Source organism: Rhinolophus sinicus, linkage group LG01, assembly GCF_036562045.2.
Source record: "Rhinolophus sinicus isolate RSC01 linkage group LG01, ASM3656204v1, whole genome shotgun sequence".
Taxonomy (NCBI): Eukaryota; Metazoa; Chordata; class Mammalia; order Chiroptera; family Rhinolophidae; genus Rhinolophus; species Rhinolophus sinicus.
The window spans coordinates 37,914,725-37,927,336 of NC_133751.1; the positions used below are offsets into that span (position 1 = coordinate 37,914,725).

Below are 12,612 nucleotides of genomic sequence, written 5' to 3' on the forward strand. Positions count from 1 at the left end.
AAGGTCAAACAGACCAAGCTAGACTTAAGAGTTTAAACTAGAAGCAACTTTGAAAACTAAACATTACTAAATGACCTTTATATAAAATATTTATATTTCCACATCCAGATGTGGCTTATATGCAGATATACTTTAGGAAATATTCCCTTAATATCTACATACACTTTTTGTTTATTGCATTATTATGTTTCTTAAAAATTAATAGTAAATAAAATTATATTATGATTCTCTTAGAACAGGTTATAAAAAGAAACTTACAGTGAGTCCTCCCATAAAATAAAAGCTATATCCATATAATTGTTCATAAAATTATACCTCATTTTGTGAAATCCAGGAACACCAAAATTCAATTTACAAAAAGTTAAAATCAAAGGTTTAATACTTAATGTAAAGAAAATATTTATCATAGAATTTTTTTGTATAGAATTCTCTTCCTAGGGCTATAAAATTGCTATTTATGCCTACAGTATTTTAGAAATATGCTCACTCCATGAAAGTTAAATATAATCTACAATGTGAACCATCACTTCCTAAGTTATTTTTCTTTAGGTTCACATATACTTGAGTTTAGGTTCTGCCCTTTTTTTTTTTTAGTTTTAATCCTTCAGAACTCAGAGTAACAACAGGACTGGATTAGCAGCTCAGGAAACCCAGGTGTCTCTGTTCATGAGCACACGCCATCTGTAATCTGGGTTGCCTAGAAACTGAACTCTTAACTGGATTGGGAGTTCTAATTCTTCAGATAAGTTATTACGAGTCCCCAAAGCATTTCTAACTACATTTGCAATTGACTAAAGCACAGAAAACCTGTGATGCCACAAAACAATACCCACAGCTGGTGAAAGACACCAAGTCTATTGTCGCAAAGTCCACTGCATTCAAAGTGACCAATTCTTGCAGTCTCTCTTCAGCTCCCATAGTGCCAAAGTTTTGTATCAACCACCAAGAGAAGGGCACCCTTTGGAATAAGGATGTTAACAATGTAGTAGGTGGAAGCCTTTCTTCTCTAAAAGGATCTGAGACCTTTTCTTTTTTTTTCAGGTACAAGTTATTAGGCGTAATTCTGGATTTGCCAAACCTTCTCATCCTGAATTGAATCCCTTTGTTATTTTTCTGTTGCAAGGTATACAGTCCACCTCTTAGTTTAGTGAAACATCCCCCAAATGTGTATTCTACAGGTGGGAAGCATAGTACAATGGGATGGTCTAAGAAATGGTGCCATAAAACCAACAGCATGCTATGGAGTTGCTCTTTCATACTGACAGCAAATCAGAAGTAATTTTCTACCTAAAGCAGAGGTTGATTCATTAACTTACGTTAATTCACAAGTTGAACCCAATTTCTCAAAATGCAGTAATACAATCTTCCAACCTAATTATCTTCATCGAAAGTATTTAAAAGCATTTACTGAGACACATTTCTTTCTTGTGTCAGACAGGATCAACGTCAAGTGAACATCTTGGGTAGGCTACATTCTGTCGAGTTTCAGGAGGTTGACATTTTAGGAAATAATCTTACAAAGGAGAAATTTTCTCCTGGAGTGAACACCAAAGGGTACCTCCCAATAAATAAAGGTTTAAACATGTATTTGTTTACAACAATCATGCTTTAAAAACCAGATTCTCAACCAGATTACACACACACACACACACACACACACGTATATACACACACATGCATATATGAATATGTGTGTGTGTGCGTGTGTTGTGTGTGTGTACTTTTGACATTCTGTAGAATTGGAAATACTACAATCTGGATGACTTCTACAATAATTTTAATCAACTAAGAGAAGTTTTGTGCTCAGAGAAGGAATTTAAAAATAAAACAAGAGAGAGAATTCGTAATAGAAATGCCATCCCATATCACCACCACTCAGGAAAATGAAGGATATTTTCCTAGAAACAATCATGAGGAAACAGTTGGTTTGTTTTGAAGGTATTTACTTCAACAGCTCTTCATTAAAACCCCCTGAATGTCCAAAATCCGTTCATTTCCATTTCCTTTTGATAATCATGAACGGAATCAACCCACATTTTCAAACAACCATTTTCCAGATCATTTACCCCAGGAAAATACCTTTTAAAAGCATTTTTGGGGTGAATTGGTAAGTAAAAAAAAGTAAACGGGCAGGAAGGACTTCTCATTCCTCAGCTCAATCTCAAATTTAACTTTTAATTATTTCCTAGCTTATGGAAGTCATTGCTGCCATTAGGCCTTAGCTTTGTGAGGCAGCCCGTTTTCTCCTAACCCTGCTCACCAAACACATTTAACTCATGCCCTAGGCCAATACCAAACCTACTGTTCTAGCTGTGATACTTCAATAGCTTAAATGTCTAAAGTAAAGCACATCCTTTGCTCCTTTGAAAACCAGTTCTGGCGATGATTCGACTTAAGGACACTAAACACCTAAAGAACTTCAAAGATGCAGAACTCATGTGTCAGACATAAATACTGTAATACATAAGGAAAGGAAATGCCCAAATTCTGGAATCCAGTTTAGGCAATGGGACTACAGATACACCTAAAAAGATGGAGCGTCGATTCTCATTTTAAATCTATTATGAGGCATATACGAGCAAGAATAGGCAGCACTGCAATTCAGCATTCATGACCCAATACCACACATGAGCCATATTCAAAGTCAGTTGAACTCACCTTATAAACTTGTCCATATGTTCCATTTCCAACAAGTTCCACCAATTCAAAGATCCCTGCAGGGTCCTGAAAGAAAATAAACAAACGATAAATATTCAAAATAGTATTCCAGGCATTATCTTAATAAAAAACAAATGCCTACGTAAAATATGCAAATAAATAATCACTTTAGCCTTGGGGGACTCTCATGTGTTAATATTAAATACTATTAAAATTTAATTCAGTTCCAGCTATGAAATCTGTCAAAATCCATTTTGTTTCTAGTTCACTGTGCTATGAGATGTGTTTAAATCTGATAGAAGGGAGATGTGACTTCCACTGAAACAATAAAAAAGAATTAACACATTTCTCACTGTGAAATGGAAATACACTTGCAGGTACATCAGGAGAAAATGAAAGACCCATTATCCTAAGGGGGGTGTCTAATTTTTAAGACCGTTTTCTTTGAAATTTCTGAGTTGCTCATTGTGCTGAACACTGGCAGTTAAGAAAGGGGTGCTCCTGTTATTGTGGGGCTATGGTAGCCAGGTAGTCACCATAGAATCAACACGACTGCCTCTCGCACAGTATTTTCCTTTGGACTCATCTCCCCTCTCTGCAATGCTGCCTCGGCAAAATACGCTTTTACAAATGGCCTCCAGTTCCTCCCGTATCTAAAGAGCACCTGCAGGAGTTAGAATGCAAACTAAATTGGAGAATTATGCAAGTTCTTACGACCAAGCCAGTGTCTGCTAACCCTCAGAGTCAGCTAAAATGTTAATACTCAAAATGTCCAACAGTTGCTGCTATTACTACTGAATTACTATCCCAAAAAGTTGAAAAGAAAAATCCAAGGCTGTAAAATTCAACTCAGAGGCAGAAATTGACATTGACCGCTACTGATTCCTAACCGGACAGAAACTGTTTCTTTGAAAGTCTAAATCAAGAATCACAAACTTAAATGTCCACAGAAGCCAAGCAGGTAACGTAGGAGGGAGGTGGGGCAGCTGGGCCCTGCGGCAAACAGAAGTCATGTCTCCTCTGGGTGGGGAGTGGGGGGTGGGGGGAATTCTACTTAGCTGGAACCAATTGTTGTACTGTCAACCTGTAAATACAGTTTTGCCAGGTCCAAAGATTTTTTTTTTTTTTTTCAAGAAAAACCGAACATTTTGTTAAATGTGAGATCTCCTAATTTTTAAATATTAGGCACTAACTTACTTAAAAAAAAAATATTCTGAAAGACAAATAAAAAAGACCGCTGCCTCTGGCTTGAAAGCATTTCGTATCCCTAGTCAGCACTTTTATGAGAGCACTGCTGTAGGTTATTACAGCAGCAGAGAGACGGGAGGGGGAAAATCTGAGCTCTGGCGTCAGACAAACCTGGAGTGAACACGAGCTGCACCACAACGGGCTGTGTGATCCTAAGACACCCTGGGAAAGCGACTTAGTCTCTGAGCAGATAAAATGGGAATGAATCAACCGAGCAGACTTCTGGTGAAGAGTAAGCGAGGGCCCAGCACCACGCCTCACACATAGTCAGCAATCAAAAACGATTTTTAAGCTGAGGAATTCCACACCACTAGTAGCATAGAAAGGGAGCGGGCTGCTATCCGTGGGGAAGGAGACAAATGAGTGTGAGGTGATAAGTTAGAGTTCTTTACAATTACAGTCTTTAATAAATCAGGTCCAAAAAAAGCCCTTTGCTATATGCCTTCAAAGATTCCACACAGAAAACATATAAAAACCAAAATAAAAACAGAAAACCAAGTGTTGAAGCACTTAGTCACTGAGAAAGATTGGAATTAGCATTATCCATTGTTATAAAGCCAGAAAGGCAAAAAGCTACACTCCAGTCTCGTGTCCCAACAGATCGAACCATCCAGAAGTTCCAGCTATAACCAACCTGGTCAGGGAAGTAAGGATACCATTGCAGACGGAACCAGGAGACAGGAGAACACAGGAAGAGCATAGAGCTCTGAGCTGAGACCCTATCACTAAAAGACACAATCAGGGCCACCTGGGAGGCCTCAGAGTAGGAAAGAAAAATTGTGTTTGTTCAACTATTAGGCCATTAGAACAGCAGGTTTTATTAAAAACTAATTAGAAAGAAATGAGAAAAAGAGGGAAAAAAGCCCACAAATGGTGGCAGCTGCTGTTTGTTTCTAAGCTGTGCTTCCCAGTAGTTTGTTTGCCCAGTGCTGTTTCTGCAACAAATTTCAAGAGAGGTTCTACATTTGCTTGAAATATCTCAATTGTATTTTCAACATTGATTTTTCTTGACTTGAAAAAAAGAGATGAACGAAAAAGAGGAGATGCAGAACAGTGAATACTAGCTGCTTTAAGGCGTCTTGGAAGCATATGAGGGGTAGAACAGGAGGGCAGGCACAGAAACAGGGTGCAGATCAGGGACCAGCTTCTCCACCCAGGGGTCACCCCGCCTAATGGACCCCTCCTCAGGGCTGGGGTTTAATTGGTAGGTCTCAGGAGGAGCTGAGCAGCTGACTTCTAGGCTCTGTCCTCTCCTTAAATAGTCCATTAATGGGCATATGGCCCAGTCAATTGGGGCCAAGGAGGCTCAGTGCCAAGATTTTCGTTCCAGCTCCTGGGAGAGAGGCTCCTTCCACTGACACATCCAAGGGGCTCAGAAGCAAAGGTCACAGTGACAACAGACTTTGACTGGCAACCTCCCTTGGATAGGCAACCAAACTAAAAGCAATCATCAACTTTGGTTGGTTCCCCAGGAAATAGACTCTGAAAATCATTGAAATGTATTGGGGTGTGTGCACTGGGGGAATGAAGGAAGGACTGGACTCAGCAGACGGAAGGCTTCAACAGTGATGCACAGGAGCTTTGAATCTGGGATGACTCTTCAAAATTGTCCTACCTTGAGGCATGGGGGCCTCTGTACCCCCACCTCCTTTGAGTAGTCATTGCATGTAAACTGTCCCCTGTCCCTGTCCCAGAGGTTATGATCTTGGGTGAAACGACATGCCTTCAGCTGAGGACAACTTCCAAGAGAGAACCACTGCTTGCACTCCCATCAGTGCCTCAGTGGAGAGATCTGGGTGCCATGCCACAGCATCCACTATACGAATCACAGCTAGAAATGAGAACCAGTTTGGAATTGGAAAAGAAGACTGTAAGCATCTACCTCCTACAGTACGCTGACAGTAATAAGGCAAAATGGAACAAGTAAGAGCCATGGTATTTGCAAGGAGGAGGATCTCTGAAGAAAGGAGGCTTTCTTCTCTCGTAGAACTGGAACTTAGCTCTCCTCTATCCCCACTCCAAATACCTGGAGAGCTGGATGTTTGTGAATGTTCCCTTACACAAACGCATATGATTATTACCTAGCTAAGTTCTTGGGGAATAGTGATATAGCTTGAGCATGGTAAGCATGCAGCTGTTTTCTCCACTCATAGGACTCCAACATACAGTTAGCCCTTGAACAACACAGGTTTGAACTGTACAGGTCCACTCATATGCAGATTTTTTTTCCAATAAATACTATAAGTGTATTTTCGCTTCCTTATGATTTTAATAACTTTTTCTTTTAATAACTTTTTATTTTCTCTAGCTCATTTTATTTATTTTCTCTAGCTCAATTAATACAAAATATGTGTTAATTGACTGTTTATGTTAGCAATAAGGCTACTGGTAAAGTTTTGGGGGCGTCAAAGGTTATACACGATTTTCAACTGCATGGGAGACTGGCACCCCTAACCCCTGTGCTGTTCAAGAGTCAACTATAATTTGTCCCAACGCTCACCAATGACCTCAATCTCTTATTTGTAGTCATCTCTTCTCAGTAGTTGTCCCTTTTGAGGCATTTATACAGCTGAGTACCACCACTCTTGTTGAAAAGCTATCCCTCCTCTGTCTTCCATCACACCACTCAGTCTCTCACAGAGATTCTGTTTCTTCTGCATATACCTTAAAGGTAGGCTAACCCCAAGATTCTATCTTCATGCTGTTCACTAAGTACGAACGATTTTATCTCCAAATGTCCACCATATCCATCTACTCCACTCTATACAACAGGCCTCACTATCTCTTGCTGCAACTATTTTCAATCAATTCTTTCCTCCTTTCAATCTATCCTTCACACGGATCTTTCTAAAATAGACATTTCTAACCACAACATGCCATGCTGTAAAATTCTACATGATGTGGTTCGAATTGAAAGTCAAGGTCCTGTCGGTTCTCAGGCCCACCCTTCATTCTCAGCCTTATGCACCACCATGTTGTGCTATAATCAACCATCTCAAACCACCTGCCATTTCCCTAACACACCACCCGCGGTCATTTCTGTGTGGCTTGGTTCATAATGTCTGTCTGCCAAGGTCATTCCTCCTACCATTCTCTACAAGGCAAGTCCATCCTTGAAAGCACAGTTTGCCACCTCCTCTATGAAGCCTTTCTCAAATGAGTGCCAGCGCCTCTCAGCACTAAGAACGTGATCTGCATGACTCTGTGACAAACACTTCCACGTCATCGTGCTACGCCTTCTTCCATTTCTCTCCTTTGATGAATTACAAATGGCCTGAGCAGGGCCTGTAACATATTTATCTTAGTACTACTTAGCACTATATCCAACACATAACTGATAGACAGAACTATTTACTGAATAAGGGTGATGTCCCACTGCCAATTCTCCACAACACATGTAGAGAAAGTCACAAATAAATGAGATCAGAAGGTAGAGACAAAGGTCTAGCAAACATATGTCATCTTTGTCAATCTAGACGAGCCATCCCAGCCTCCGCCCCATTGATCCCCCTCACCCCGCTCCCAATTGCACAAAACTGTCACATGCTCCTATGGTAGTCCCAGCTCTAGAGAAAATTCATAAAGCCCATTAGCGTAAGCTGTGCCTCCTGTGCACTGAGAAGACAGGCTGTCAGGACGAGGCCACATACATCACAACGAGGGGAAGATGCTGTACCTAATGATCACGTTACAAAGACAGGAAAGCTAAGAGACAAGAATCAGCTTAATTCTCCCTCTCGTGTTTGCTCAGCTGCTCGGAAAGCCAGGACGGGCAGCATGAAATAAGGTTCCATACACCAAGGAGAAAAGAGCAAATCGTTGGCATTTACCAGAGTCAGGAATCCCTGTTGGCTACACATGCCTTTATTCAGATCTTAACCTTTGCTGGGAGGCTGAGAAAAAGAATTTAATTCTAAGGTAGAGTAGTTTCCATTATTTCATAATGAAATGAAACTACTACATATCAAAAAGCAAGCTGTTTCAACAAAGCAATGTTAACTGATCAGCAGGTACTGATAAAGACAACTCAGTCATCATAATAAAAATCACATGAATAGCTAACATTGCAGGAGAAGTTATATGCCAGGCACTACTCGAAGTGTTTTCCATGAAGAGGTCATTTAATTATTGCAACTCTATCAAGTGGATGCTACCGTTGTCTTTGCTTTGCAGATGAGTAAACCGAGGCACAGAGAGATTAAGCATTTGGTCCAGGTCACACCGCCGATGAGTGGCTGAGCCAGAATGGGTACCAGGCTGGTCAGACGCCAAACTCGGGGCTGTTAGCCACTCACTACTCCATAGAATCAGAATTCCCAGCCTTTGACTTACCACTTGCTGGCTCCCCAGCCTTGGGCAAGTTTCATAATTGCTCTGAATCTGTTTCTTCATTTTAAAAATGGGGACAACATTCCATCCCTCGCCAGGTTACTCTGAGGACTGTGCAAGTGTCTCGACTAGCTCAGAGCCTGATACATAACAGGACTTCAACAAATATTAACCTCCTTCCTTCCTTTTCTTTTTTTCTCTTTTCAAGAATTCATTTAATATACAAAGAACATGCCACAGAAAAATACAGTCTGTATTTCATGTTTTCAACTAATAAAGCCAGTAAAAGAAAATGTACTGTTTTTTAACCAATATCACCACACGCACAGCAAACAGGGTCAGATATTTATGCACAAACAGATGTCTCTTTACAAATTAGTGAGACTATTTGGAAGACACATTAACCTTTTTGGGCTCCTGGGATGTTGCAATAAGTATTCTTTCTTCTATCAGCTGAAATTCAGCAATTCAGATGGTAGTGGCAGGCTCAAGCCTGACTTCGCAGCAGAGTGGAAAGATTTAAGATCTAGGGGTAAGTATGCATAGTCACAGAGTTATACTTTAATTCTTCCAGGTTCCCTGAATGGTAACTGGATTTATCGTAACACTAAATAACATCTCTAGACTAAATCCTAAAGATTGGAAAGGCAAACCTAAATACAGTAGTACCTCGGTTTTCGAACGTCTACGTTGACGAACATTTTAGTTTACAAACGCCGTAAACTTTATGGCTCTATGGTATCATTCAATAGTAAAATTCATGCTAAATTTGTAGTTTTAGGGGTTGATTTTAAAGGTCTGGAACGGATTAATCCATTTTGTATTATTTTCTATGAGGAAAACCATGCCTCGCTTTTCGAATGTTTCAGAACTCGAACGGTCTTCGGGAGTGGATTACGTTCGAAAACCAAGGTACCACTGTGCATAACAAGGATGATTACTCCTTAGAATGACAAAAGGTGATACACATCCTTCCCAACCCCACCGTCTGCTCTGAAAATGAAATGAAGAGGAGGATTGGGAAGGATTGGGAACAATAGTTTAAACAGACTTGACACTCCTCCCAAACGCCTCTTGAAGACGTAGCCGTTCTGTGACATCTTTCATTTCATTTCACCAGTCCTTTGGCAGTGTGAAACAGACCCATAGCTGATCCAGCTCCCAGAATGACTGTCCACCCTCAGATTCCCTCTAACATCTGCCAAACGACTGTGCTTACTCTAAACTTACAGGCCTTAAAAAGACCAAAATGTTATTTCTCTTAGACCATATTTAGCAGCTGTTTTGTTCAGTTTCAGCCGAAATGACAAGTATATGCTTACAAAAGCAAAAAAAAGAACAAAGAAAACAGGAGCAGGAGAACTCTACACATTTATCTTGAGCCTTCAGGCTTTTCAACACCATCGTTCTTTCTTCCCAAAGTACAGAGCTAGGAAACATTGTGCTAATGCAACACATACCCTCCCATTCTAGTTCATGTTACACTCACAGCCAAACAAGGGCCCTCAAAGCTCATTTCTTATTCACTTCCTCTCCTTCTAATGTAGTGGGGACCTGAGGAGCCAATGGTCGTGCCTTCCACAGCAGGGTTTATTTAGTGTCTGAGCGCAACCCACATCTTCCCACCCTACTGTCTGAGGCAGAAGCAAGGTGGGCACCCGGGCCCCTGCCTCCTAGTACTTCCAGTCTAATGAAGAAAACAGACATGAGCAAATAACTACATGTACATAGGTCATTAAATTACAAAGACAAGCGACGTGCAGGGAAAGTATAAAGTGCACCGAGAGTATATACCTGGGAGACCTAGACTAGAACCCAGATAAAACACTGACGGCTGAATTTTCTCGCTTGATCATCTGTATAGAACGCATTCAACAATGCAGACCTATCAGAGGATTGCCACGAACATGTTCGGGTTCGAGTCTGGACTCTACTCCTTGCTAGAGTTAGCTGACCTCTCGTATTCTGGATTTCCCATCTGTAAAGGAGGATAATCACAGCTGACCCACCTTCTTCTCAAGGCTGCACCCTGCATGTGAATGTGTTAGGCACCTCCCCAGTTTCCCACGTCCAGCATCATCCTTTGGGAAGGGCGGTTCTGAACAGGGTGTCACCAGGGTGCCATCTGCTCCGGTACAGCTGTGCCTGGCTAGATGCTATCAGTGTCCTTTTACCAATATTAGCTCCTGGAAGGGTCAGGATATAATCCCAGGCGAACCTCAAGGAACACCTTCCTCCATGCTGGTAGCTTGCCTACCCTCAGGTAAGGGAGACCAGAGTCTCCCCACTTTCTGTTTGATTCGCAGCTCCACCTGTTACAGAACAGCTGTCAGTAGTGAAAGAGCGCCCCATGCCACACACCCTACCACACAGCTCCCCTGCTTCACGCAGGACTCTGCCACTTACGTCTGTCTTCACGAAGGCAGCCTTTACAGTCAGATCTGAAATCTGGCTCCTCAGATTAATAGCTGCGAACCTTAAGCTCTAACGGTCATTATCGCTGTCTCTGGGATAGACGACGGCTTAAATGCTTTATGTACATTTTTATATTTAATCCTTACAGCAACCCTGGGAAGTAGACATTACTAACCCCAATTTTCAAACGATAAAACTAAGGCTTCAAGGAATTAAGTAACTTGCCCAAGGTTAAACAGTATTTGGTAGAAATAGCAGCCAAGGTCAGACTGTAAAGTAAGGATAAAAATAACTCGCATGAGGATTGCTCTGAGGGTCAGAAACAACATATATAAAGCATTTAGCACAGTGCACAGCCGTGCTTAATAAATAAAACTACTGATATTATTGTTGTTGCTGCTGGTATTACTAAAAGTTGTCCAAAGTGACAGCTTTGGTAGCGCCAGGACTCAAATCCAGATATTCTGATTTCAAGCCCATCACTACTCACTTCTCTACAAAGGGCCAATGCTGCATTACCTTGGGGTTAGGGGACGGTGACGGCCTTATGGTTTAACAATGGGGCCAGAAAAGGGCCTGTGACCTCCAACCAGGCAGATACAACCCGTAGAGTGGCTGGGAACACAGAAGGTGAATGTGCCAAGGGTGCTCCGTATCCCTGACTTCCCATCAGAGCCTGGCGTCCCAGAGAGGGAGACCAAGTGGGCTCTGAGATTTCTATCCAGAGCTAGTTTCTTTTATTCCTACTTTGCCATCAGCTAGGATACTGATTACTTTAAGCTACTAAAGGTAACTTACTTTAAGTTAATTGACAGTGAGAGACAGTATATCGTAGTAGTTAAGACCAGGGACTCGAGCCAAAAAGCCTGCTTCTAATCCCAGCTTCATCGTTTACTAGCTATGTTACCTTGAGCGTGTTATTTAGTTGCTCTGTGACTCAGTTTTCTCAACTGTAAAACAGTGATACCGGTAATAGTAGTACCTACTTCATGGGTTATTTGACAAAATATTTAATATGTATAAAACATCCAAAGCAATGTTTGGCATAGTGTAAGTGCTCAAAAGTGTCTGCTAATGATCCTTTATCTTTGAACGCAAACTGCAAGAAGGAATGGCTTCTATTGGCTTCATTCACTGCAAAATCCTAGTACTTAGATCTGTGACTGGGACATTATAGACACTCAATAAACAATTCCCGGATGAATCACGTCCCCACATCACCAGCTCTACCTCTGACAGCCACAATGCGTAAGATCTCTGAGATTTGGAGCATGCATTTCTGAGATCTTATTAACAAAACCCCTCTCCCCATTTTACAAAAGAGCAAAGTGAGGGCCAGGCAGGTGCTATATACTCATAAAATCACAAGTTTTTCCAAAAAGAGTGTTTAGGAGACTTGCCCAAGGTCTCACCTAGTTACTGGCAGTTAGGTCAAGACCTCAATTCCTTTGACTTCTAATTTTTCCCTCTGTTCAATAAAATCCTTTGATAAACCAAAGGAATCACTCACTGTCTTTCAAATATTGGGCCTGGAAGGGAAGGGAGCAGGGGCAGTGGGGAAGGTGGGAAGGAAGGAGAAGCACTTGTATTCAGTCCTAAATTCCAAATACTCTGGGTAAGAAGTGAATTTAACTCATGCCCAGAACTGATGTAACGAGATTTATCACACATCTCCAACTTGCTGTTATTGAGACAATCGATTTGATGGTCACATGTACATGTCTGCATAGGAGATAAATGTAATTTTTCAAAATATATTTTTCTCAGTTCACAGACTTTGCATATTCTTACTTATATTTATCTTAGCTCCAAGTTATTTCCGTAAGAAAACAAAGAATTTGACAGAAACTGACTATTGTTCACTGGCTTCCATTGGGCACAGATAATTAGGGACATCAAATTAAAAGAGTACCCCAAGAAGCATTTATAACATTAACTTGAATGTTTTTTCTGATTTTGGTA

At 41.0% G+C, this 12,612-nt stretch overlaps 1 protein-coding gene across 8 annotated transcripts in view; it reads right to left on the bottom strand.

Annotated features, from left to right (window-relative positions):
- TNIK (TRAF2 and NCK interacting kinase) overlaps nucleotides 1–12,612 on the bottom strand; it is a 363,557-nt gene that overhangs the window by 279,821 nt on the left and 71,124 nt on the right. For all 8 annotated transcript variants that reach the window (XM_019735248.2, XM_019735239.2, XM_074327892.1 and 5 more), the window contains exon 2: nucleotides 2,659–2,724. In XM_019735248.2, coding sequence (XP_019590807.2) covers nucleotides 2,659–2,724 — 66 coding nt within the window. The remainder of the gene's footprint in view (nucleotides 1–2,658; nucleotides 2,725–12,612) is intronic.